General features: G+C 41.1%; 2 protein-coding genes and 1 long non-coding RNA gene across 15 annotated transcripts in view; 2 read left to right on the top strand and 1 right to left on the bottom strand.

The window, feature by feature from the left end:
* The window catches only part of RIPOR3 (RIPOR family member 3), a 55,065-nt gene extending 49,179 nt beyond the window's left edge, over positions 1-5,886 (bottom strand). For 3 of the 13 annotated variants that reach the window (XM_084537968.1, XM_084537990.1, XM_084537979.1), the window contains exon 1: positions 2,373-2,618. In XM_084537968.1, coding sequence (XP_084394094.1) covers positions 2,373-2,603 — 231 coding nt within the window. In that variant the 5' untranslated portion in view covers positions 2,604-2,618. Of the gene's footprint in view, positions 1-2,054; positions 2,294-2,372; positions 2,619-2,943; positions 3,024-3,193; positions 3,333-3,769; positions 3,897-5,843 lie in introns of those variants that run through there. The other 10 variants (XM_084537971.1, XM_084537977.1, XM_084537994.1 and 7 more) reach the window with 9 other exon arrangements.
* LOC311445665 lies at positions 122-5,687 on the top strand. The gene is made up of 2 exons (XR_014698570.1): positions 122-237; positions 3,262-5,687. It is a non-coding gene; the product is annotated as an uncharacterized lncRNA (long non-coding RNA).
* A 4,522-nt stretch (positions 5,887-10,408) lies between the features above and the next one.
* On the top strand, positions 10,409-27,567 carry PARD6B (par-6 family cell polarity regulator beta). Its single transcript, XM_084538003.1, has 3 exons — positions 10,409-10,653; positions 14,687-14,909; positions 22,928-27,567. The coding sequence occupies exons 1-3, from the start codon at positions 10,588-10,590 to the stop codon at positions 23,752-23,754; spliced, it is 1,116 nt and encodes a 371-aa protein (XP_084394129.1). The 5' UTR covers positions 10,409-10,587; the 3' UTR covers positions 23,755-27,567.
* The last annotated feature ends 311 nt before the right edge of the window (positions 27,568-27,878 follow it).

Raw genomic sequence — 27,878 nt, 5'->3', positions numbered from 1 at the left:
TGACAAAGAAAGCGAGATTGTCTGGTATTCTGATCCTCTAAATTAGTAATGATTAAATGCACTGACTGGCTGAAAACCAAGTTGTTGTTTTTTTTTTTTTTCTTCCCAAAACATTGGATAGAAATCATGGTTTCAGGCACTATGTCTTTGAAGACATATTGGTTTAAAGCAATCTGCACTGAGGGAGAATAAACTGGCAACAGAAATGGAAAAGTTGGAAAAAGTGGATAAAAACTGGTAAGTCAGAAACAGACCTTTAAGTCCCTCTTGGACTAGTGGAGGCGTCATCTTAAGATCAGAATTAAACCCAGGACCCTGAGCACCTGTAGTCATTAAAGGCCTGCTGATGGTCTTTGCAAGACTTGCTGTCTGTATAATTTTGGATTGTCACCAGCCAGTCACCTTCCAAAATCCAGTTCTGGTCAATAACAATCTGGATAATTCAACTCTGTCTGTTCCCTTTTTCTCAGTCTTTTGGCTAAGAGCAAGTGTGTATATTAAACTAATGTTAAACCCACTATTTTACATGAAATATCTACTTCTCTTCCAATGTAGCCTTACTATTTATTTCATCCAAAGGGCACGATTAACAACCCCTTTGAGACATGCCTCATTCCCTTGCTTTGTTTTGCAAAACTTTCTATACCCAGAGCCTCTCTTTTGTCCTGGTACACTACAATTCCACATTATCATTCTTCAAGCCCTCAAGAGAGGCACATTACAATTGTAACTTTCCCCTCCCAGTAGACTGACTTCCTTTCTAGCTATAATAGCCCCACGCCACTTCTCAGGTTCTTTATAAGCATATCGCAAAGGAGTATTTGCGGAGGAATTAGCTGTGGAAGGGAATAAAGTGATATTGGTCGATCTGCTATTATGGGGGCTCAGGTCCCTGCCTGGATTGATCCTAAGGAACCCAGGGCTGGAGCGGACATTGCAGAGCAACTCTGCTGCTGCTCTTCATCTGGACATAAGGAAATCATCTCGTCTTTATACTGCCCTTTAGGGAATAGCATTACATAACTCACTGTTTGGCCTATATTTCACCATTCTTGGCTTCATGCTGTTAACAGAAATGCCACTCCTTCACTTCAGTTACTGACTCTAGAATTGAGCACAGGATAGGACACAGAACCTGTTGTTTCACGGACGCCCTTTCATTCCTCTAAACAATATTCAGAATCTAATGGGCGGAAAAAATTTAACAAGCTAGCTGCTCACTACCATATCGCACGTGTCGCATCCCTGATAAGCTTCTCTCTAGACGTGGGGCACACAGTGGGCTTGGTCTGCTACTCAGTAACACCTCCTTCCCATATGGGAAGCACTAGTGCTTATGTCATCCACTCTGCAGAATTCAGGGCAGCAGCATGTAACTGAGCAACTGCATGAGAAATGAACATTACGGAGAAGTTTCTAACGTTCACGTTCCACTAGACACCACATCTTTCTCAGACACCTCTCTCCATTCAACATAAAACGCTCCCTCAGATGTACGTTGTGTTGTTTACTACCCTTACACGATCTAAAATGACCATTACTATGCTTTTTCTTTTTCAGTAAAGTCTTTCCAAAAAGATTATGTAATGCCCCTCATTAAAAGGTGTAGCTCCCATTTTACAGCTGTGAAAACACTGGTAGAGACAGATCAAGTCTTGTTACCAATGAAGTGAATGACTGAATCGGGAGTTCTGAGTACTGCTGCTCTGACTCCGGTTCGATACTCGCACGCTCAAGAATTACGTAACATCATTTTCCAAACTCGTTCAACTTTCTTGGGTTGATGAACAAGTCAATTTCCATATGGCCCAGTGTATTTAAAGCTTATTGAAAGGGGAAAGTAAACTGTCTGAAGCAAAATGTAACCGGGCCATGATCCAAAACCTCAATCCGTATTTATGAGCAAATAAAATACAACCTCTACACAGTCAAAAAGAGCTTACAAAAATATAACCAGCCCATACAGCGACACCTCCAAAACACAACCCCCGCAGGATGGCATAAACATTGCCCTGCTCCTCTGACTTTTCCACCTGCTCCAGCCAGGCATTCACCTCCTGAGGGGTTCCCGGGCGTCTCCTGGCACGAACGCGCTTACCCCTGGCTAAACCACCACCGCACCGCCCTGCTCCTGCAGGAGGGCTCGATGCTTGCCTGCTCACGGCTCTCCGGCTCACGGCTCTCCGGAGGTGCCCCCGCTGGAGGAGCCGGGCAGCTCTTGTGCGTTTCCCGCAGCTCTCCCCGCCGCGGTGCCGGAGCCTCCCGGTTGCCCCGCGGCGCTCGGTCCTCCACCGGCACCGGCACCCTGCTCCTCTCTCCCCCCCGCCAGCCGCAGCCCCGCGGCTCGGTCGTGCTGCCAGGTGCTGCCTTACCTGCGGGCTCGCCGGGGCCGTGCCGCCGGGAGGGCTCCGCCAGCCCCGCTTATCGCCGCCGGCTGCTGCCCGGCCGGGCTCCGCTTCCAGGAAGCCGCGGCTCCGGAGCGCTGCTGGCTCGCAGCTGGCTGCCGATCGCCCCGTCCCGCTCGCTGCCTCCCTCCCTCCCTCCCTCCGACCCCCCTCATCCTGGCAGGGGGGCTGGGAAAGTGCAGCGAGGCTCCGGCACATGCCGAGCTTGCGGTCACGGCCCGGACCCTCTGCTATTAATCAGGGAGCATCCCAAGCGCCCCCTCGCTTGCTCCAGCTGCTTTAGCAGGGCCGGGGCAAAGGGGCTCCGCTCGCAGGGCCACCCACCCCTGTCCCCCCGGCATCCCCCCTGTCCCCGCTCTCCTCACCATCCTCCTCCAGCCCTCACCAGCCTTTCCCTAAGCAGCATCTTTCCTTCTCCTATCGCCCCTTCCCCTTCTCCATCCCGTCCTCCCAGAGGTTTTCTATTACCGCCCATGTGTCGTTTGCTCCGTTTCATTCTCTGCTAACCCAAGCCCTTTCTGCTGCACCCACTACTGACCTCGTTGCTTCCTCAGGCAGGCACTGCTCCTCCAGAATGAGCTCCCTTCTGCTTGTTTTCTGGACTCCTTCCACATAAGCCTGGCAAAAAGATGTGAATTTGTGATGTAGAAAGCAGGACGAGATCCTCCCAGGTTCCCTGCCTCACCGTATGAACCCACACAATCACATCTCTTTTCTTTTGAACAATGCCTTGCCAGGCCTTTTGTAAACACCAACGCACATCTGCGTTCCTGCCCTGGGCACAGCACCTTGTATTAATTACGGTGTGTCTCATCCCTCTTTCACTTTCACGTGTTTTTTCACCATTTCCCCACAGAGTCAGCAAGTTGATTGACTGACAGCACAGGAAGCTCAACGCTCCCCGCGAAGCAAATGAGCTGACTGTACGGAAGTCGGATGTGCTTGTAAGATAACTTTATTACTAAACGTGTTTGCTCCCCTTCTAACCACGTACAGCGAGACCTAGGACACGCACCAGGCCCTCCTATGATCCTGTCTCAGGAGGATAAAACACAAGCTAAAGCTCCCAAAACACCAGCTGACCACAGATCTCCCCCAAGAACCTGTCAGGGCAGAGCTATTGCTCTTTTACAGTACTTTATGACATTGCTTAAATGAAAGCCTTGAAAAGGGTTTTTCTCTCACATCACTGAAAAAAGCATGGTTTTAAGAAGATGCAGGAGGGAATGGACACACATGAAGGTGAGAGCAATAGGAAAGAAGTTGGGCTGATGGAGTCAGCTGAGCAAATAACTCAAGCACTTTGGGTTTAATATGCTTTAGAATGAACAGTGCTGAAATGCAAGTAAAAATGGTTTTCATACCTGATCTTGAAGCTGATAGGTGCTTGGAGGGCTGAAAAAAGGCACCAGTGATACCCCACGGAGAAGACAAACTGCAAGGAGATATAAACACATGGACTCGTGCATGTAACAACATTACATATTCTAAGAACTGTAACTCTACTTATTGTTCTCTTGCCTTTCCCAGTATTTGAGGGTTTTAAGACCAATCACACTGCTTGAAGCAGCATCCCCCTGGCAAATACAACTATAGCAGCCTAAGATGGAGCAAGCCACATGGCCGGCCTCTGCTTGGGGTTACCAGTCTTACAGGGGGCCAGCAGAGCTGGCTGCGTGCTCCTGCCTCAGGCCGAGCAGCGTGAGCTGTGTCAGATCAGCTCACACAGCACAGGGCTATGCTAAAACCTGGGCTGTGAACTGCAGCCGTAACAGCGCGGACTCGTGTCTCAGTGTGCCAGCCACGCAGCAGGGTGGAGCACGCAGGGGCTATTTTAAAGCAACTTAACTGGATTTGCAGGAGGACGGTTGTCAGAACACCAAATCTCTGCAGGAGCCCTACACAACTGCTGTTGACCAAAAAACCTTTACTGTTACTGTCATTTCCTCCTGACTTATAATAAATTGCACAGACCAAACCCTCAGCTAACGCAAATGACCAAGGTTCCATCACTCCCTCTGCAGATGGCCATATTTAGTTCAGCTGAGGATTGGTCGTGTTTTTATTCCAGTTTATTTTTTTATGACCTTCATTTGCTGTGTCTTCATCTGGTGTGTTTATGCGGCTGGTGCTTGGTTTTCATTATTTTTAACTGCATTTCAGATTATTTGCTCAACGGTTTTGTTCACATTCTCTCCTTTTCCATGAAATTGTAATAAAACACTTGGCTACAGATTTTCCAAATTGAATACTGATGTTTAGTGCAGCTAATTATGTAGCAGGGTTCAAAGTGAGTTCTATAATGTAACAATTTACATATTCTTGAAAACAATGGACACAAACCTAAAAACTATTGTTACAAGCTAGTTTCACAGTCTTCTGGAATTTCCTTTAAAAATACATATGTTTGGTATTCTCACGCATATAAAAAGCAGTAAATACTCAATTGCTGCCACCATTATAATATTTATGAATAAAAAAACAAAATACACTGATGTCTCTCAGACCTAAAGGGCCATTAAAAATGCGAGTGTTTTCTCCAGTAATCTCAAAGCACCTCACAAATATTAATTCAGCCACCTGACATCCATCAAGTTGTGTGCCAATGATACACACAGATCATTCTGCAATGAAATATTCAGGACAGTTGCAAAAAATATTATACATTGACTGTTCCAGCCACACCAATGTTCTGGAAAAATCGGATTCACTTTAAGCAATTTTAATAATTATCAGATTGACTTTAAACAATGTTATTGTTTAAGTATGGACTTAAGTCATTCTTTTTTGGTCTCTAAACCAACTGAACTATAGACAGAAAACTGTGTAGACTAGGCTACTAGGGAAGATCCAGACTAAACTGACTTTTAACAAAGGCTCCTGTGAGCCATACCTCTGTTTACACTAGCAGTAGCTAATAACTTAGCTAATAACCTAGTTAGCAGTCTTAATATGGTCCTTTACCCCAGGCTAACCTGGAGAAAACAATCATTCTTCTTGCAGCTCTTGGTGCAAGCAATATGCATGCTAACAGTTGCTTGTCTCTCTACACCACCCTTTTTTATTTTGCATTCTTTTCATTTTAAAATGTTACTTCAATGTTAATTAATATGAAGTAATCTGCATAGAAGCAGATTATCAATACATTGGCACTTTTGTTATTGTAACACAACAAACTTCAGAAGTTCAAGCACACCATCCCTATATAAAGAATATTTACCGAGATTTTCTGAGTGTGCTATAATAAGAATAAACTGTAGTTACACAGGTCCAGAATTCTAAGCATTTGAGTTTTTGCTTCTTTGTACATTCATCTGCCTGCACTGGAATTTTTAGTTCACAGTGTTATAGCTCAGGAGGGAAAACAGAAGAGAGGCCAACAGAAGTAGAGAATACGCTCTTAAAGCCGAGCAGGACTGTGACAGTGGCTGAACTCACATGGACTCAGTATTTCCAAATGTGACATACATGGAAAAACTGAATGGCTTCGCTGCTCTTCCCAGCTTGCCCTTTTCTATTTTTACTTATTACAGCGGATCAGTGCCGCTCGGTTAATAAGCAGCGACAGCCCTATTATGTCAGCGTCTACACGTCTGCCTGCTTCAGCTCCGTAGCTTCACACCGGGTTCGCCTCGCTGATGTGTGCTCACAACACCCTGGGCACAAAAACCCCGCGGCCAGTTCAATGCCTGGGCACGGCGACTGCTCACAGCTCCCCCGAACGGGGCCAGCGCCCCGCGGCCCCGCACCGCCCCCTGCCGGCACCTCCCGCCACGCCGTAAGGGGGCGGGGCCTGGTGTGAGGTGGGCGGGGCCTGGCACAAGCCCCGCCCCCGTGGCAGGTCCCGCCCCGCGCTGCCCGCAGCACCGAGCCCCGGGGCGGTAAGTGAGGGAGTGCGGGACATCCGCGAAGGGAGCTGCAAACACTGCCGAGTGCTCAGAGCCCGCACCCCGGAGGAAGAGAGGGCACAGCACCACCCTGCAGCGGCACAGGAGCGCGATGTGCAGATGAAACTGTCAGCATCCACAGCAGCCCGGCAGCTTTACAGCTCAGATGTTACCTGCTTGTTTGATAGGTAATTAATTACCTTTAACAACTGGCAAGGCATGCTGATTTGCTCTATTAAGCGTACCATGGGTGGTCACAAGTAATTTTAAGATCTATCAAACATCATTCTGTCTAAAAACATTCCTTTGTAGCCAAAGGTGTAAGTTGCCATTATTCAGCAGAAAGCACTTAAAGCAGCATTTATTCCAGGCTGCAGCTGCCAGCAGGGGGCATTTTTATGCACCAATAGCAGGAACATGCTATCGAGACAAGCAAAATCTTTACTCCAAAAAGTTTATTAAGTGGAGCTTTTTATCTAATTCTCTCTTTAAGCCAAAACTAAAATCCCAAACTCTACCAACGTGAAGCTTAAATGAAAATTCTGAGCAATTATTCCTTTGGTCCATCATAATTTTTCCAAATTCTAGATTAAAAATAGCGGGTACTGGAGAGATAACTAACTAACGTTCATATACTACCTTAGGGAAGGAAACACCAACGTGTTATCTATTGACCTACGCAGATCTAGCAGCAGCACGGTTTCTAACTATATACTTGCATCTATACAACCACGGCACTACCAATCTACTCTTGATAGGAGTGTGTTGTATTGCTGATTTGCATACAGGAAAAGCAACATACTATTATATCACTACTTCCGTGCTGAAAGTTATTTTATAGATATGCAGTTAAAAAAGAAATACATCCGTTACTAAAAAGCAAAGCAAAACAAGAATTCTTCCCCCTCCCTTAAAATGTACATGGCACCAAGTGTCACAAGTCCAGGAAAAGAACTCCATTCTTATTATATGTGCCCTATTTAAATATTACTGTTCTTAATAAGTTAACTAAACTGCTATATAATGGGGTTTATTTGACGAGCTTTGTGCTTGTGTTTGTGTAGTGCTGTTGGTATGCATTGTATTTCATGGAGATAAAACATAACAAGCTACCCTTCCTTCTTTTTATATAATGCCACATTTGTAAATTCAGGGATCCTACTCCAGGATCACAAGAGATAATAGAATATTATGAAAATAACAGAACGTAATGTTCCATGGCTTCATGAGTACCTATAAATAGTGCTTTACAACATTATTTGCATATGTGAACATCAGATACTTCTACAACAAGAACGGCTTGCCCGTACTTATAAAGGGAAAAGGAAAAACAACTTGAGCTCACATATATCCCTAGCATTTTGAAAACAAAGCTATCCAAGCATACACACTGTTCTTGAGAACTCCACTCTTTGCAGGGAAATGTAACTGCTATACAAGATGAACATATCAAAAACTGCAAAAGGTATCAAAATGAAAGCCTACACATACAAATTCTATTTGAAAGGAGTAGAATCTGTGATATGACCTTATTATCATTTTTTAATAAAACTTCTCTTCCTATTGAAAAAAACCTCTCGTCAACTCCAGTATTTAATCAGATTGCCCCCTGCTTGATCTAATGAGCAAGCGCTGTCTTGTACAAATAAAAAATATCTTAAGTTAAATGTAAAAATAGCATAAGCTCTGAGTTACACAATAAAAGATTTGGTAGGTCATCAGTAACAGTCAATATATGCTGGTAGACATTTTTTTATTCTTAGAAGTATTCTTTCAACCCCCAGGAGGGTTGTATATATATTATATATATATTGCCACTCCAATTAAAAAGTGGGAAATGTTGAGATGGGAAAGAAGCATCTCATTATACTCCATGGTGGACTTAGTGAACTAATTTCCCTATGAGAACAAACAGGAGAAAAAAAAAGTCCTCCCACAAACTTCCCCAGCTATCCAGAGATTAGGAAACCCAACCTGTCTTTCAACTTCACAGGAGCTGAAACTAAAGGTGCCATGAATAGTCGTGATCAAGTCATTGGTTTTCCAGAAATTGTGACTAAAATAGCTCTATAAACTTGTGCTACTCCTGGCACAAAAAGCCTCTCTCCCTTTCTTTATCTGAAATCAAATTGTTTATTGCATTCCTTCCTCATACGTCAGCTCCTCGTGATGAAAGCAAGCCAGTGATTAATACATTTTATTAGGTTGGTTTCAGTGACTTGAAATGAATTTGCCCTGACTCGTTAAGCATGCTGCCACACCCACTGAATGGAACTCCAACCATTTGAGGAATTCAAGATAGAAAAAAAATATCTTAGACGATACCTCATAAATCTATAGCAATAAAATTAACTGCACAATGGCTTTAAGCACAAATCATCTTCAGAAGGTTCTTCCCCCCTTTTCCTCCAAAGAAAAATGGCAAACCAATTGCTTAAAAAAAGAAAAGATGTAAAAGGTGTTCCTGGTGCTCTCCTACGACTCTCTAAGACAAGCACGCCATAGAAGACAGAAATGGAAAGTAGTCCAAACTCTTTCCAATTTTCTAATTACAGAGTGACAAAATGGGAGGTTTTATCCAAGTCCTGCTCACGTAGCTGTAATCTGTTGCCTTCTGTTTACAACACACAGATTTTATCTAAATTTGCAGGCTGGATTCTCATCTTTTTGCAGGGTAGAAACAAAACATACTAGACGAAGGATGGGAAGACCAGAATTAGCCTAGACACTGTCTGACAGCAAACTATACTTAAGAATTAACAATATCCTCTGTAGTAATTACAGCTTGTCTTGGCTTGAGTGATAGCTGCAATTTCTTTGCCTTTGGCATGACAAGATCAACTGTACAAAACATTACCGACTTAAAAGTGATTCAGTACTGGATTTTTTTTTAATATTACTGATTACCAGCTGAGACTTAAGAACTGACTAGACACTCACACCTTGCCTCAACCGCAAGGAGCTGTTTGAACTCCTGACAGCCGTCTGCACACAGTGTACAAGAGGATGCCTCACACTGAATTCCCTTCTACCAGTTTTATGCGCTGGGGAAAAAAAAAAAACAAAACATAATTTCAAAGGTTTGTTGACATAACTAGATCAATCTACACGCTTTCTTTCTGCCTGTATATGCAAAATTATGTAAACGGAAAATCTTTTTTCTTCAGATTGTAAAACGTAAATGGTCTCCCCATTATGTAGGTTTGTCAGTCCCCTAACAAGGAAACTAAGTAGGCCTTTATATGAAAAAATAGATTTCCTGTCAGCATAAAGCCAATAAACCAGGCCACAAAGCCAACTGTTCTGACACGTTACCAGATCCCACAGTATTAGCTGTGGTTAAAATGAAAACAAACTCCAACAACTCCGCAGCCAGGATGGGCTTCAACACATCCTGAAAGCATGAACTCAAACTTTTACCCCACTCCTCCAGATATGCTCTGTGTAACTGTAAATACCTTCCACGTAACCTGTGCACACATCCTCGGACACGGGCGCACCTGCTCCGAGCTGAGGGGCACCTGAGGCATCGCCCACTGCCCTCAGAGCGGCCAGGCCCGAGGAGCTCCTCACGGAGGACCAGAGGAATTGCTGAGCAGTTTTGGCTAGAAGGGACCTTAAAGATCATTTAATTCTATTAATTATTAATACCCCAGCAGGGGCAGAGGCACCTCCCGCTGCAGAGGGCGCTCCACAGCCTGAGGCCAGGCACGGGGGCTGAGGAGGAGGAGGAGGAGGAAGGGGGGGCGAAGCGCTGCTCTCCAGCCGCCACAGCCCCGTATTTACACACGAGCCCCAGCTCCTCCAGCCCAAAGGTTACCAAGGCGCATCCCACGCCCGCTCCCTGAGTTTTTTTCCTAAAAAAAACCCTCCCGTGCTTCCCTATCGCGTCCCACCCGCTCCCCCCCCTCAGCGGGGTGCCGCCCGCCATCTTGGAACCCCGCCGAGCTCCGCCGCAGGTGCGCGCCCCCGCGCCCCCCCCCTTCCCTCAGTGCGCATGCCCGCGAGCGGCAGGTGCGCGGCCCCGCCCGGCTGCGCAGGCGCGGTGACGGCTCGGCGGCGCGGCCCCGCCTCCCCCGCGGCTGGCAGGTGCGGGCGGCCGCCAGGCCCCGCCCCGGCCCCGCTGTGAGGGCGGCGGGAGGCGGCGGGCGGAGGGCGCCGGGGGCGGGCGGCTTCGGGCCTCGCTCCCCGCCTCGATCCCTCCCTTGGCGCCTCGCTCCTTTCCCCAGAGCTCTTCGGAGGGCCCCCGGAGCCGAGTAAGGGGACGAGGCTGAGGTGCGGCCCCTCCCGGCGGCATGAACCGGCCTCACCGCGGGGCCGCGGGCAGCCGGGGCCTGGGCACGATGGAGGTGAAGAGCAAGGTGGGTGCCGCGGGGCGGAGGTGGGCTCACCTGGAGCGCCCCCGGGGCGCTGTGGGGGTGTCTGTGGTCCCCGGGGGGGGGGGTAAAAGGGGTCTGAGGGTTTGGGGGGGGTGTTGGGCTCCCAGCCCTGCCCAGGAGGGGAAGGAGGTGGAGGGGGAGAAGGTGCGGGTGTCTGAGGGGAAAGAGGGGTTTTAGGTGGAAAGCCCAAACCTCTTCTTCGTCCAAACCTGGAAAGAAATATATATGTATTTATTTAACTTAATGGCTCTACATTTCTATACTCTATTGTTGTTTTTTTGTTTATTTGTTTTTAAAGTAGAGCATATTCTTACAGCTCGCCCTGTTTGGTAGAGTAGCTACCTGGCTGCCTTCCCTTAACACAGCACTTGCCTTTAAAAACTCCTCAAGGACTTTACACTGGGAGTTACTTTATCGAGCCCGTATCTCTCTTGTGGCTTATACCAACAGTTCCTTGCTGTCAAAGCTTCGCACGGTTCTCTGAATCATCTTGCACCATTATCTCTGCATCCGTTCTTCCAACTGTTAATTTCTGTGTGCTGCTGAGCCATGGTCTTGTTGGCAAATCTTTAGGGTTCTGAAACATTTTATTCTTTGTTTTGGTTTGGATGGATAATATTTCCTCGACTTATCATTTTGCAGTTACTTGCAAACTAAAATTTACAACAGTAAAGATGTGGGATCTGAGACATCTTAATTGGTGTCAAGCTATTAAAAAATACATATAACTTGAGATTAAAAACCCGTTTCCATTGTCTGTGCTCACCTCTACAGGAATGTGTTTTCTTCTATCTGTGAATGCATCTCGTGTGTCTCTGTTTTTTCTAAACTAGTCTCCAGTCTGTTTGCTTGTGTTGTGTCCTGTCGTTTCCTGCAAATCGGTTATCGCGACTGCACTGTGGGTGAAGCAGCTAGGACATGGGTGTCTTTTTTTTCTCTTTTTCCTTTTTTTTTTTTTTTAAGATTAATATGGCAAAATGCTGAAACTTCTACTACAAAACATGTGGTTGGCTTCTCTAGCTTGCGTTGGTGGTAATGATTTTTTTAAAGTGTTGTTAACTTAACCTTCATGTGGCCAAAGTCAAAATACACAGGAATACCTGGCAGCCACGCTTCCAAATACTAATTAAACATAGCTGTTGCTGTGCCTTGCCTTAGCCCAGATCGCTAGGTTTGATGTTCCCCCATCATGTGCTTTGCTTGATTTAAAATGTATCTGGAGATCAGCTGAGCGATGCACCCTTTGGTATTCATAGAGAAGTGCTGAAGTTCTAATGAATAGGGACTGTCTCTTAAGTGCATATTATAAAGCAGGTTTCAAGGCATTCCTCGAACTACTTGTCGCTAATGCATTATTTAAACTCACCTTGATTTAATGTAGCATGGTAGTCATCTTCCTTCTATGAAAATACGGAATTCTGAAAAGAAAGGTTCTGTGGGAGGTGGAGGGGAGCATTACCGCCTGGCTTTGAAGGCTGTGATGCACAGCTCCTTATTTAGGTACTCCAAATCAATAATCGTGCCCTTACTGACAAAGATGTCAGCACAGTCCAACTCATTATATGAGGAAAACTATTTTTGTAGCCTAGCTTGCTCAATTTGGGTAACTGGTCTGAGCTAGCCCTGGGAAGCCCCATACTGTATTTGTTCTGGCTAACCCTTTCTCTAATCACAGACAAGTTTTATACACCCTCTTAGAGTTTCTGGTGATGGTATGAAAGCTCCCAGATAAACTTCTGGATCCTGAGATAGAAAGTTCAGGTCCCTGTCCTGCCCTCCCCTTATGACTTGGGACAGTATTTTTTTTCAGAATGAAATCTAATACTGATAAGACAAAGATGGATACGGTAGCTCTAAGTTTTGTTCTGTCACTGTTGCTGGAGACCACTAATAGTATAGCAGCAGTAGGCTGTGTTACAGAGGACTTAAAGATTCCTCTCAAAGGCCAGTCTTACTTGTGTCCTTTAGTAACTTCTTAGTAAGTTGACATAGCTTGTGTTTTCCCAGATGAGTTACCACGTAACAGCAAGTATTTGTAACCAGCTCCAGCAGCAGGAAGCTTTCCTTTCTTAAATTAGTCTCTCTGAATCTTTTGTCTCCTTTAAACTTCTTACAAGTTGTTAATTTTTGCCAGTGCATCTTTTTTTCTTTAATGGCTTGGAGTGCAATATTTGATATAAACCGAAAACAATTCAGAAGGATAAAATAAACTGCCCATGAAATTGCATGGTTTTACTTTTGTGTTTATCTGCTTCCTAATAGCATCGAGCATCTGGCAAGCCCCGTTAGGAAGTAATAGCCAGATGATTTGTTTCTTGGTGTTTGCACCAACTTCATATAAAATCATGTGGAAAACTGAAATCCCAAGTTTGAAAAGCTGGTCCTTTGTCTGCCTCCTACAGTAGGACTTAACGCTTCCTTCAAGTTGAGAGTAGGTTTGTTGGCTTTTTTAACGTAATAGTATTTAAACTACATAGTTTTTCAAAGCCAAGCAAATGGAATTTGGTGCAATGCCTGGAGAGTTTCTGTAGCGTTCATACTTCAAATAGCTGAAGCAAGATTAAATAGGAACACGAGACAAATTCTTTCACCGACGTCATAACTGAGCATGCTGCCTCTGACGTGGAGGGAGGGCCTCCTGCAGGCGGCTGTTTGCTTTTTGGTAAGCACACATGAATCATTCTCCTGACTTAATGTTCCTATTATTGGAGTGTTTCTAGGAGAGGAATGCTTATAGCCTTTAACTGCACCTTTTGGAGGAAGGAGAGGTGTTGGGGCAGGGCAGGGTGTTTTGCTGTGTAGTGTTGGAGTTAGCACATTAACACCCTACTAACATCAGGGTCTTTATCTCCTTGTTTTCATTTCTTTGTATGTGTGAACTCTGAAGCTTTTATTCTCCAAAAGGCTGTAATCAAATGTGAGGTAGGGTTGGTCTGGAGGCCTGGTATTGTGCATCCTCACATCTGCTGCGGGTAGCACATACAGGACACTGAAGCTCAGACTTCAGCCAGTATTTTGTTCTATGTGCCCTCGTGCTCTGCTTACAATTAAGCTTGAAGCATTGTTAGCATTAGTTTATTAAAAAAAAAAAAAAAAAAAAAAAGTATCTTTCTTAGGGGAGTAAAGTTTTAGTGGAATAGGGAGCTGGGTTATTTTGGGTGTTTCTTTATTGTTGTTGTGTTTTTTTTTTGTTGTTGGATGATCATAATGACTAAATGCACATGCAACCCCTGAAAGCACAGTGCCACTGATGAAGTGTGTGGCATTGTGTATTGTCTGCACCTCATCTGTTTTAAACTTTGGATGCAGCTACATTTTAAATGGCTGTGCAATCAAGATTTGAGTCTTGTTGGCAGAGGCAAATCTTCTGAATGCTCTTAAGGGGGGTAGTGGTTGGATTCCCCCTTGATTGCTTTCCAAGCAACAGCAGAATTGCCTTAAGACCATCTCACTAAAGCTTTAGGGCACGTACATAGTTTGTACTGAAAGTCGAGAGCCGTTCTTTATATTCGTCAGGTCAAAGTGGCTTTTTATTTATGGTCTGAACAGCTAGGAATACGAACACTACTAAGCCTTGTATGCATTAACCAGAGCCACGTATCAAGCTATGCATGCCATTCTATTGTGCTCAGAAACTTCCTTGAAAACCTTCAGGTAGTCACATACCACAGAAAGTCAATCACGCTTGTTTTTGAGACACCAACAAACATCAGTGCTGGGTATCAGTTCCCTCCCTTACCCAGAGCGTGGCTGTTTCAGAAGCACGTGAGAATCTGCTGTTATTCTTGCACTGGTTTGTCACCTTAATGCTAGCTTCCCGTGTTAGCAAATGCTTCGACACAAACAGCAGTGAAAGCAGCTTATGAGAACTTTGGAAAAAACAATGTTAATGGACCTTTGTACTCCCCTTCAAAATTATTGGTTATAGTTTTGTTTACTCTTTTTAATTACAAAACATACTTTTGCTTGAGTATATGTTAGATTTCCATGCAAATAAAGGTATATTTTGTTGTAGTTTGGAGCAGAGTTTCGACGGTTTTCTCTGGAGAGGTCCAAACCTGGGAAGTTTGAGGAGTTCTATGGATTACTGCAGCACGTGCACAAGATACCCAATGTTGATGTTCTAGTGGGATATACAGACATTCACGGAGACCTGCTGCCTATCAATAATGACGACAACTATCATAAAGCAGTTTCCACAGCCAATCCTCTACTTAGGATTTTCATTCAGAGGAAAGGTAAGCACACTTGAAGCGGGTGAATCATTTGTTTGCAGTACCGTGCTGCAGTAACAGGATGACGTGTGGAGGAAATGCCCTCTTCTACAACGCTGAATTCCATAATTATAGATCATGAAATATATTTACAATTCTTCTCTCTTGCTTCTTCCTCAGGCAACCTATTTATGCTTTGTGCATTTTTCTTGTATTTAGTTTGGTTGGATAAAATCAAGTTAAATCTCTAGCAAATGCTTCATTCTGGTTTCATTTAATTAAATGAAAATAAACTTTCAACTCAGTATTTCTAGGGTTTTATGCTCCATATGTTGGATGTGTTTCATTTAAAATTCCAGCCTTGATCAGACATGGGGAAAGACCATTACAGCATGGAAAAGAATCTAGAAGGTCTTACTACATAAAGTATTAAGTATCAGCATAAAGACTAACTTTTAATATGCTATTCTTATCACACTTTTCTAATAAAACAATCAGAAGCTTTCAAAATGACAAATTGATTGTGCAAACTTCGCAAATGTAAATGCTGCTTAGTTTGTCAACTTGCTTTTTAAAGATAGCATGTTTTCTAGGTACAAGTTCAGTTTGTCTTTTTCAGTGTCTGCTTTCATTTTGATCTGGAGGCAGAAATCAATTTTGAAGTTGCATTTGTTCTTGTCTAGCAGAATATATCCAGTATAAGGAACTGGAGAAGGGGGTGGAATGTAGTAATGGGACTTGAAATTGTTTTACTCCAGAGAAGCCAAGAAAAATTAATCTCTGCATTTGTTGGTTTTCTACCTATTTGCATACAGGAGTGTGTGTGGATGCATGTATGTGCGTAAGTATGTATGTGAACGTGTGCACGTGCAATTCCTGTCATAACACAGTCAATGGACTTGTTCCTTAGCTATTCTGTACAGATGTGCGCTGTTTCTGGCTGTTGCTTGTTGGCAGACATATTTTCCTTAGAAAACACTAGGGCATCAGAAGCTCTTATTGACTTTCCCACTCCACAAAATGAACAAGCTCCACAACAAGCAGCCTGACAGAAAAACAATATTCAAAACCAGTGTGGCTGCTTGCCAGCTGCTGTGTTTCTGACAATGTATTTGTCTTGTTGAGTGTAGTATAGCAAGGACTATATGCTTTCATCCCTGAATTGCCAAGGGGACAAACCATTTGCTTTAATAGAATGGTGATGTAGAAGAGGTCTATGATTCCATTTAATCTCTTACTGTAGCCATATGACGAAAACAGATAAGCTACTTTGTCAGACTGGGATTATTGAGGTTACATTTTAACACCATATGTTTTTAAATTGTTACTAGCGTTAAACTCTTAATGCCAATTCATACTAGTGTAGCATCTTTAACACTTCATTCTTTGTATCTTTATTTAGAGAATGATGGATTATTTCTTACAATTCTGCAAGAAACTGAGAATAGAATTGATATAATGTACAGAATGTGAAATAAGATTAACCCACATAAGTTTATCATGACAGGAATTGATTGGCAAGAAAAGCTTTATAGAAAGTAGTAGCTGTCATCACCTTCCCTTTGACACAAGTCTTCTGGCTGTAGAGCTTTAGGAAATAAGGAGCCCGGTGAGTCCAGCACTTCCAGTGCTGTACTTTGTTCTGAGTTATTTGTGACCACTTTGATCACTTTTGTTGATTACATTGAGGTTTAACATCATTGTCTTGCAGAACAGGTGTCTATATGATGGAAAATGTGGAAATAATTGGTTCTGTGTTTTATTTCTGATAAGTTATGTAACTAATACTGAGCTGCCGGAGTTTGAGGTACATGTGCAGCAGTCTTACTGTTAAGGTGTGATTAATTCATCTGCATGGCTGTGGCAGTTTATTGACTATACCTCTAAATCTGAGAATCAAATACTTGAACATTTCCTATTAGTGGGGCTGCTCTGATCTATGCTGTTCTGAAACTACAGTGATAAACAATTCAACTTTTTCTTCTTGTAAGGCTTGTTGTGGTTTTTCCTATACTATATAAAATCAGCTGAAAGGTTCCCTATGGGTTTTCTGTTGAAAAAGTGTCCTCTTTTTGTATACACAGTGAGGATAGTTGGGAATTTAAGGTCTTTGGCAAAAAGCCACTGGGGAATGTGACAGCAGTGTGGGGGAGAAAGTTTGTATTGTCTTAAGATATGAAATTTTATTACGGTATTTTACTGGTCTAGAAGAATGCATTATTTTTTGAAAGCTAGTGTAAGATATGTGCAGACTACAATAAAATCCAGGTTAAATAGTATTAGTCTGCATCCAAAGAACACTTCAACGGGTTGAAGTGAGAGCAACGGGGTGTTTTTGCAATTGTGCTATGTGACAGTTGTGGTAACACAAGTCTAACCTAGAAACTTTGTCACGTCAGAGTAAGCATACTTTTGTCTAATAATCACTTCTGACTCCTAATTTAGCAAAACTGGAAAGCTGTCTGTCCTAAGTATGTGTATGCTAGTTAATGTGGTAAGAAACCTGGAGATCTTCTAATGAAAGTATTAATCCTCTCAAATTTTTCTAACCATTAGTACCTTTCTGTAAAATATTTATTTTTCAGTGTTAGGTCTAAATTAGAACTTGATATTGCACAAATTCAGAATGGCTATCTGTTTGCAGAAGGTAGTTGCCTATTGGAGTTTTATTCAGCAGTTTAAGAGATTAACAGGTACTGTTGACATCTGGAATTTAAATGTTAGACTGATGTATCATGATTAAATCCAGATGCATGGGAGTCGCTCTGTCTGTGAGAAAAATCTTACTGGAGATAAAATCATGGAGGGGAAACAGTCCCCACAGGCACTAAAGGGCAATTTGACATGGGGGATTTTGCATTATAAATAGATAAATAATACAGACAATAACTCAGACTATGTATTTCACTAATGTCCGTGAAGCTCACTTGTAAGAATAGTAAATTACAATATCAGTTCTGCACTGTACATGGGTTTATAGAGTAAAAAGTAGATTCTTGAATTAATTAATTTCTACTTATTAAAGTAGACTTCTGCTATGAGAAAGCTTTATTTTGGTGAAAAGACAAATTGGCTTTTTAGAATAGTGGGGAAGATCCCAGCTGCATCGTGTCCTTTTTCTGAGAATACTGTTTTGTTATAATGTGTCACTAGATAAGACATGATTTGTTAGATCTTATTTTACAATGGTAAACTGCATTCGTACTCCACTGTAGTAAGGATTTGGGGTTTATGCAAATGTAATTCTTGAGGGGTAACTTTACATTGCCTAGCAAGCAGATCAGAAAAACACTGTAAATATGTCTTGAACTATGTTAAATTGAAACCAGATTTGGCACTTGCTGGTTGTTTTAAATTTCATGTAGTAAGCATATACAGATTGGTGCCACCTTGAGTTTGAAGTTAACAAATAATCAATTCTATGCTATGTGGACGTTCTTCTTAACATTATCTGTAGTTAACACCTTGTCCTTTGGCTTTATGCCAAAATAGTTTGCACTGCAGCTTTAAACTGATTAGCTAGGTGCCAGAACAAAGATGCCTTTGTACTTGAGAATATTGCTTTAGAAAAGTTGTTTAGCAGTGAAGTTAAACAGTCATGCTGTTTGGATGAGATATGGAGAGATGAGTTTTCTTCATCAACCTTTCGCTATCTCCCCCCCTCCAAATTATACGATTTTAACTGTGTATCCTAAGGTTTGTACTAGTTTTGAATTCTTACACTGTTAAGACTAGTTGCGATGCAAGAACCCAAGATTCCTCTGCTTTAGTTTCTTAAATGTTTTGATGTACATAGCTCGCAATTTTGGGATGCTATTTCACTTCAGCAAAGCGTCATTTAACTTGAAGTATGTCTCAAAGCAAAAGTACCAGCTCAGTGTTAAGATTTCTGATAGTGTTTGTCCTGTAACAGCCTTTAGAAGTTCATATCTCTTCCAATACATTTCTGTTCTTAGTTTCAGAAGCACTTGAGTCTCTGATATAAGTTCTTACAGATGTACTTACATAAGATTTCTTTCAAAGCCACTCCTTTTGCTGCTACACTTCATGATTTACAAACGTGAGAGACTTGATTTGGTCAAAAATGTAGGGCCTAATCTGCTGATAGTCATGGAAAGCCACACAGGCTGATGACTTTTTTGTCTGCTCCAAAATTGTACTGGTCAGGGAAGGAAGCTGTGAAAAGCCATGTGCATGGTTCTAGAGCTAACCGTTGGGTAGAGCACAGAAACAGAGTGATCATTTGCAAGAGCCAGTAAATCTTCTGGGATGCACGCAGTGTCTGTATGTTTGTGTAGCTAGCACATTCCAAACCTACCGTGTGGGCCTGGCAGCGGCAGGAGGGGGATCACGGTATGTGGCCTGCCAGGAAGCTGGAGGAGCTTTACCAGCCCTCTGCAGGAAGCTGGGAACTTCGCTACGGTACACGTTCTGTCGTAGCTGATGTATGAAACCGCCATGTACTTTGAATCTTTGACGAGAGTCTGAATGTGTGCACTTTGAATTGAAGGAGGAAAACCAGAAAGTGAACACCTTTTAGTGTTGCAATACTTGATATGGAAGAGGAGTTGTAAGAAAAGCAATACCTACAATGTTTTGATACTGTTTCCAAAGCAATGCCTATACTAAAGCTAGTAGAAACCTAGTGTTTCGCTGGTACCAGTATTAATTGGTACCTACATACTAGCGTTGCTTTTGTCAGTATTTCATGCTCTAACCCAAAATGTTCTGCATGTACATTTTTTCTTTTATTTTTTTTTTTGATGAGCTTACTCTAATAAAAAATATGGCCTAAGGTCTGAACAATATGGAACTAATCAGTCAGAGCGCATCCAACTTAGTCAATGGCTTTATGGAGAACTTCCAAAAGAAATAGTTATTTGGGAGTAATGCAGCACTAGATGTCTAGAAATGTGTCGATGCAAACCAAAAAGAAGCAAAGCTTTTGAAATGAGGCAAAACGATGTGTCTTGTCCATGCAGTGTCTCTCTGGTACTTGAAATATTTTTTCACTAGTCTTGCTGAATTTGCCGCTGTTTGTGCAGCATAAAAACCAGAGCTTTAGAGCATCAGAAATCTTAGTGCTTAATCATGGACTGCACAGAAGTTTTTACATAGTTTTTGAAATCACTACAATGCATACCAGCTGCTGGTGGGGGAAGGAGAAATCATGACCTAAAAATTAACCTTTGCACTCATTAACGTTGTTACTGAATTCTGACATTCAGGTCACCATTATCTATTGTTTGTCTGATAATCTTTACCTGTATTATCACTTCCTTGCTGTACTTGTGCATTACTCTGTATTTAACACCGAAAGATCTTTAAAGCAAAACCCTTCTGTCTAATGTTATTTCACAATTGCCCTTGTTTTGTAAGCAGCTGTAGTTCCAAATAAAGTAAGGCTATTGCAACTCATTGAATTGCAAAGATCCTCACAATGTAATGACCAGATGTCTAACTTGAAACTGGTTTGATGGGTTGTCAGTAGATAAGGGCAAAGCTACTACTCATACTTCTTTCTTTGATCATAAACTTAAAGCAAAGATTAAAAGAATTGCTCCACATTGTCTGAAGAAAATCAACATATTAGTTTTCAGCTATGGAGTGCAGGATTTTTAATGGCTGATCTTCAGTCGGATATTCCAAAATGCATTTTATACAGGAAATGGGAAGTGTGCATTTGGAGAAGTGTTTTACACTTCAGACATAGTCCACCTGTTAAGTTCTTTGGTTTGGGAGTTTGTTTTTGCGTGTGGTTGTTTTAACAGAGCCTCTCTTCCAACACAAAACTGACTTAACACTCAAGCATCTGAAGAATGAGTTTTAAGCTATTTCTAAAGTTCTCTTGCTTGGTGTTAGATCTGTTATTATTTTAATTTAGTCTTAAACTATACCTTTTTCTACTGAAAAATTCTGCTGAACAACAGCATTAATTCCATGCTTACCTGAGAGAGCCTCTTGGGTTCCCAACTAAACTAAAATTTATTTCTTGTATTCAGTCACCTAATTTAACGTGCTCAAGTGTAGCTGGTGCAGGTAGATTCTTCTGTTTGCTTTTCCTTTCTTACTTTTCCTTGTGAGACTCTTGATTATCTTTGTTATTACATGTGCAGATCCTAAGGCAGGGAAACAGATTTCACAGAAGCTGAGTGTGTGAAGTGGGAGAGAAGCCAACATATACTTGTATGTGTGAAGTAAGAGCATCGTGGGCTGTCTGTAGTAAATTAACGCGTGGAACAGTCTGTTAGTATTGCCTTTCTTCATTTAGCAGTTTTTACAGAAGCAGTGGTCTGGATGACAAGATGGCCAAATGTGAGGAAGAACGGAAGTAAAAATTACTATGTGAGGCATCCATGTCATCTGAAAGTAGCTGAGATATACTCAGGAGTCACTTCTAAGACTAATGTAGCAGAAACTTATTCAGAAGTTGCTCCCCTCTGTGTTAAGCAACTTCTCTTGTAAGGAAACTTACAATCTTTAAACTTTAGTTTGATACAGATGTTCAGTCTTTAGTAGATGGCTTTGCCTGTTCAGATGTGATCTGTTTCTTCAACTAAAAACTTCCATATATATATTTATATATATAAATATATAATTTAAGCCCTCTTCAGGACATTCTTTAAACAGTTGATGAACTATTACTTTTCTGTACACACAACGAGTTTATAATCACTTTATTGGTAGGCTAACTTTAAATTGTGTTATTTTGAATTCTATGTTGTAGAATTCTAAGTCCACAGTTGTCTTAGATGAACTGCATATTTTAAAAAAGCAACTCATTTTCAGTAGCCTTGATGTCAGGGAAGGAAAGAGTATTGCAAGTTGGAATAGATTATTGCTTTGGAATTACTTTCTCTGTTCTTTTTTGGTTAAGCCATCTGAAGTGAAAAGTCCAAGTACAGCTGGCACATGCACTCACTCATATCTTCATCTTAGTATGGGGGGGGGGGGGGGAAGTCTTCTGGTTTACAGACTCATGCTGTACTTCATCAACAATTGAACAGTTCTCCTGAAATTTCACACTAGGATAGCATTCCCATAGTTATTTCAATCCACAGATTAAAATGTAAAGCTATTCTTTTATTTCTGTGGCCATACCAATGGCATCATAATGTGATGTTACAAAGAAATCCTCCATTCTGAGTCCCAGGGTTAGTGCAAACTACTTCTGCTTGATTTTAATCCACTGCAGAAAAGTCTATGCAACATCACAGCAATACCAGTGTAGATCCAAAGGAATTTGGATCTGAATGCATTTCAGTTCATCGTTTTTGGAGTATACTTAATGAAAGCTTCCTTTGGCACATAGGCATTTTGGACATCAGATTATTTCTGCAAAACCTGTTTTTTCCTGTTAAAGATATTTGACTTGCATGTGTTTTTTTTTTAAGACAGTCTAAGCCATTTGTACACTTCTGTACCAAATCGTGGCAGTATTGTTTGTTTGAAAAATCTTGCTTGAAAAGTGTTTGTGTATAAGGTCTCTTTGTTCCTGCTCCGCAGCCATTTTACCTACGTTGCACAGGGGGGCAGGGAAAGGAGCGCAGAATGGAATAAGCTTTCTGGAGTTTGAATCCAGGTCACTTGGCCAGCTTCCAGGAGCTAGGCAATAATAGGCACACTGGCTGCTTTCCCTTTTTCATTCTTTCTTTTCCAATGATCTGAAACTTGAGGAGAGAAAACTAGCAAGTGGAATTACTCTGAATAAAATTAAAGCGTTTCTAGGAATGTACTCGTTCTTTCCATTCTAACCTTTCTCGAGCAGCTAGAATATAATTCTTTGTCTCTACTACTGCTGACTTCCTTTACATTTTTTGGGTACTGTTTTTCCTTTGGTAGTAGGAAACAGAAACCATTACAAATGTTGATGAATCCCATAACATTAAAGCTCTTGTTTCAAGTATAGAGAGATGTTTCTACTATAGCAAGCCTTAAACCTTCTAGGCTGGGCATTTCATTCTGTTAACCTAAAACATGATAGCAATGCTATATGGACCATATATAAAGTGTTCTAATCATCCATGTGCTATGTCTTACAGAAGATGCAGACTACAGTGCCTTTGGTACCGATACTATGACAAGGAAGAAAAATGTCTTATCAAATGTGTTACGTCCAGATAACCACAAGAAGAAACCACACATTGTCATTAGCATGCCGCAAGACTTCAGACCGGTATCTTCTATTATAGACGTAGATATCCTTCCAGAAACCCATCGCAGGGTACGGCTTTACAAGTATGGAACTGACAAACCCCTGGGATTCTATATACGAGATGGCTCTAGTGTCAGAGTAACACCCCATGGATTAGAGAAAGTTCCGGGGATTTTCATATCCAGGCTTGTCCCTGGAGGTCTGGCTCAAAGCACAGGCTTGCTGGCTGTCAATGATGAAGTACTGGAGGTGAATGGAATAGAAGTTTCAGGAAAAAGCCTTGATCAGGTTACAGACATGATGATTGCAAACAGCCGTAACTTGATCATTACAGTAAGACCAGCAAACCAGAGAAATAACGTTGTGAGGAACAGTCGGACTTCTGGCAGCTCTGGTCAGTCTACTGAATCTAGCCTTCCAAGTAGCACACCAAATATTTTAGCAAATTTCTTGCAAGGAGAAGAAGAGAGCGATGAAGAGGACATTGTTATTGAAGACAGTGGCGAGCCACAGCAGATTCCAAAAGCTGCACCTACCAGCGAAAGCATAGAATCATTGACGCAAATTGAACTCCATGAGTCAACACAAAACGGCTTCCTTCCTTCCAGCGAGATGAACTTGAATCATTCAGCAGGCAGCATTAGCATGGAATATGAAGTACAAGATCCAGATCATAAATCATTAGAAGAAGATGGAACTATAATAACGCTATGAAATTACATTGGTGTACTTTGTACTTAGCAAGGATGCCATACATGTTTTGATTTGGTTTAATATGTAATATGTTTTATACCTCTCCATCTACTGAGCACTGCAGTTAGATTAAAAGGAGAAAAAAGTAAATATGAGACATTCAAAATGATATAAGTTGACTAACTTCAGTTAATTCTGCACTTCCATGTAAATACTTCACAAAGATAACAGTTAGTTCATAACTGACTGAAATTGGATGAGGAAAATTTAAACTGAAAATGAAGGATAGTTAAGAGATGGCTGTGAGCTTTCTTTTAAAGGTACTTGATTTTTTTTTATGTGAAATACTACTGGTTCTATAGAAGCAAACTTCCATTATTGTGTGAGGTCGATTATCTAATGTGCTGTGGTTTCATGTTCAACTGAAGTGCTGCTTACGTATGGTGGTGCTGCTTTAGCCACTTCATTCCTGTTCTGGTCTGCTGTTTTGCTGGTAGAGCTGTTTGTGTGGCTCTGCGTACGAGGAAACAAAAATAAGCAGGAGGTGGGGTGGGAAGAGATTCTTGATTGGTCAAACTCCCTGATTTGTTGAGCAACAGTGGTAGGTGACAGGGGTCAGCACCCTGACAACAGTCAGGGCTTGGAGGTGGGGGCTTCTGAAGTTGTGTCCCTTTGTAAATGAATGTGCAACCACAGGCTCATTAGTCAGGCACCTTTACTGTTCTTAATTTGCCTTTTATGGCCGTGTTAACTTACTTTTAATGACACTACGATTTTTGAACTCAAATGTGAAAGTCTTAATACTTCTGTATCTCAAAGACCTGTTCTCATTTTAGTTTGCTATATTTAAGGATATCATTGGATTTAATTGCTAATCCCAGTAAATTTTAAAGAATTCAGATGTAAACATAATGCTATGGAAATAACATACTATGTAATCTATGTTAAAATCAGACCTAGTAGAAGCTGTAAAGATTTCTACTAGCAAAAGTTTGTTGTAGTGAATCAAATGTGAAAAGTCACTTTTTTCAAACCTAAATGATTCAGAGCAGTTTAAATTGACTCAAGTTCCTGGATTAAAAAGAAAAAAAGCTTGAAGTCAGGATGAGGCTTTAATAGAACTTGAGCTGTTATTAAAACTATTTGTTCTAATGAACTTAACCATAAATACTGATCTTCCTGTGCACCGCTGATTGGGTGTTTTGAATCTTACGAAGTTGCTGTATTTAAAGCAAAATACTGATGACAAGTCCTGATACTGCAAATGTACAAGCAAGCATGCACATAATCAGCTGCAAATTTACTAGGACAATTGTAAGGAAAGGTTTCTACAATACTCTCCGCATTTGAGATCTCCCCTTTCACCACTTGGCACTGTTCCCTACCTGATCCTACGGTGGGAACATAAGTTGTTGCAGGAAAATGAGATAGGAACAAATAGGGTTGAGGAGAAGGATGCATGGAGCTTCTCAGCAGGGATCTAGCAGTCTAGGCTAGCCTCTGAGAGAGGTAGGATGCGGCCAGTTCTTGTACTGTGCTTACCAGAGCCAGTACTTCGGGTTTTTGCACGCATGTTCTGCCCTGTGGGGAGATGTAATAAGCAGGAAAGGAGGCTAATCCTGTTCTTTTTCCCCAGTCTATCTTGGGGAAACATCTACCTCTGGTAATTCTACTAACATGAGAGTAATGTTTAGGCACCTGTAAAAGGCTTCAGAGCACATCAGAGGGTAAAACTCCATTTGTTTAAGCTCTTTGTAATTATACAAACAAAATTGCTACAGGTATTAGTGATGTTTAATTTTGAATTAATAATCTCAAGTATTTAACATTGGAGTTTGAGTCTCATAGATGTCAAGGAAGGCTTTGTTAATGCTCCTTTTGATTTACGGAGAGTTGGCATAACAGGCAATGGCATGCATTGCAAGTGCAGGTTAGGGTGGTTTTGTTGGATTGATTTATGGCTTCCTTAGTATGCATTTGGAGAGGCCCTGGAATGTTTTCCCACAAGACCAAGAATTTAAGTGTTTTACTTATATTGCTAATTATTAAAATGAAGTTACTACATCCACTTAGTGTGAAATGAGAAAAATAAATGGTTCTGCAATGTGTACATCTTAAATATGCATATTTTCTGTCAGTGCTGCTCTACGCTTCCTTTATTGAAGGAAGATTGTTTACTTTAAGATATCTTTTTTTTTTCCTTTATCAGAAGACTTTCTTGTATGAAATCATCAGCCAATGGTGACTTTCATTTATTACGCTAGTTTGCACTTCTGTGCCTTTTGTTTACTTGAATGTATTGTGAATTATCGAAGGAATAAAGGCACGTGGATGAGAAGAGAATGAGGTCCACAGATACAGAAGATGAACTGGTAGTGCACTTACTTCAGATGTAATGGTTTCATTTGGTGGAAATACATTCTGGGTCTGCTGTGGTACTTCAGTATTTTGCAGCTTAGGTGCAAGGTGAGCTTACACAGGAGGGTTGAGTCTGAGACTGCTAATGTTACAAGGCAATTCATTGCTCAAGTACAAACACCCAAAGTGTGCTACCAAACTCTTGTGTTACCTAATTTGTGCTTTTAACAGATGCATGAATATTTTGGATATATATGCCAGTATTAAGGACTTGTAGAAACTTAACTAGGGTCCCACTATAAATTGCATGAGGATTCACCTCTTAGGACCTTTCCTGCAAACTGATTGATCTCTAAATACATGCAATGATATTTTTTAACAAATAATGTTCTGTTTTACAGAAATTCGATAACATATATAGTAAAACTAAGCATTTGGGACTTGATTAAAAAATAAAAATTAAACCTTAAAAATGTTTTTCTAGTGTATTTAGTTACAATGACAGACTGCACAGCATATAATCACTTAATGCTGCAGTGACCATGAAACTTCTAAAGTTCTTTCATATCTTACTAATGCATATACTATGATGAAATACTTTTAAATTGTTACTTCAGGATGATCAATGGTTGATTATGAATGGCTAAATTTTATATATAAATGGTACTGGGGCTCAGTATAGGGTTTTGAAAATATGCTGATATCGTTAGCCTTTCATTCACTACCTCCTATATTTTTAACATCTTTACAATTTTCTCCTTGGAAGAAAATGCTTAAAGGCTTGACGGTTTTTATACAAATTTTTATCTTTAGCTATAAAAAAAAAAAAAATCCAGAAGTGATAGTGCGGTTGCTATGCATGATTGACAATATTAAGCTGCTATTAATGTTAATCTTTGTGTATTACGTATCATATATATGTAAATTGTATTTTCAATCCAGATTTTATAAATTAATTTATAAATATCCAAATTATTTCAAAAATGGAGTGGAAAACTAAAATTCCTCTGAGTAGTGTTATATGTCGTGTACATGCATGGGGGAAGTTGTTCCTTTCTTGCGACTGGGAGGTTTAAGTGCACCTTAATAGGAAAGAGTAAATTCTTCATAGAATTAAGATGCATTTACTTTGAAGTTCTGCTAAGGTACTGGATAAGTCAAGCCTAACTGTGAATCATATGTTTTTCCACAGCTGAATTAAATTTAGGACAATGTTCTCACAAGCTGTCTTTAACATGTGTATTTTTGTGAATATTATGTATTTTCTAATTAAATTTTCCTTGCAATGTGATTTTTACATGAATGAACTTGTTTAAAATGTCAAATATCAGTATTTTTCTTACAACTTCGATGTATAATGTACATTGGTATCTTACTGAATGAAGATTGATTTTACAAAATCAAGCTAGCTGTAGTAGTTGTATATTAGTCTTATATTTTTACAGACTGGAATAATAAACAGATATAGAAATGAAATATTTTTTTCTCAATTACTCTTAGGTAAAAATGAGGAAGAATGCATCCCTTGCTTATTCTGAAGTGTGAATCTAGTTGGGCTTAAGTTTTCTCTTGGGCAGCTAAGTGGGTTCTGTTTTCATAGTAGTCTTAAATGTTTGCTTCCTCTGCTCCTTCCTCCCTTCCTCTGAAACAAATCTTTACACGTGGAAAGGATGCAAGAGTTCAAGAAACTTGTCCCTCAGTCCTGTTGTCTGACCTGTGATGTGCTCATTCCTACAGTAGCTGCAAATAATTGATCTTGCATTGTATCACTTGTCTGACGACTGCTT

The sequence above is a fragment of the Aythya ferina genome, assembly GCF_964211825.1.
Source record: "Aythya ferina genome assembly, chromosome: 16".
Taxonomy (NCBI): Eukaryota; Metazoa; Chordata; class Aves; order Anseriformes; family Anatidae; genus Aythya; species Aythya ferina.
Note: the sequence above shows the minus strand (reverse complement) of the source record. Positions and strands in the feature narration are given on the sequence as shown.

Excerpts from the sequence above, each read along its gene's own strand:
- PARD6B (XM_084538003.1), top strand. The coding sequence starts at position 10,588 with ATGAACCGGCCTCACCGCGGGGCCGCGGGCAGCCGGGGCCTGGGCACG. Across the intron at positions 10,654-14,686 it reads CGATGGAGGTGAAGAGCAAG|TTTGGAGCAGAGTTTCGACG; the intron begins GTGGGTGCCGCG and ends ATTTTGTTGTAG. Across the intron at positions 14,910-22,927 it reads GATTTTCATTCAGAGGAAAG|AAGATGCAGACTACAGTGCC; the intron begins GTAAGCACACTT and ends TATGTCTTACAG.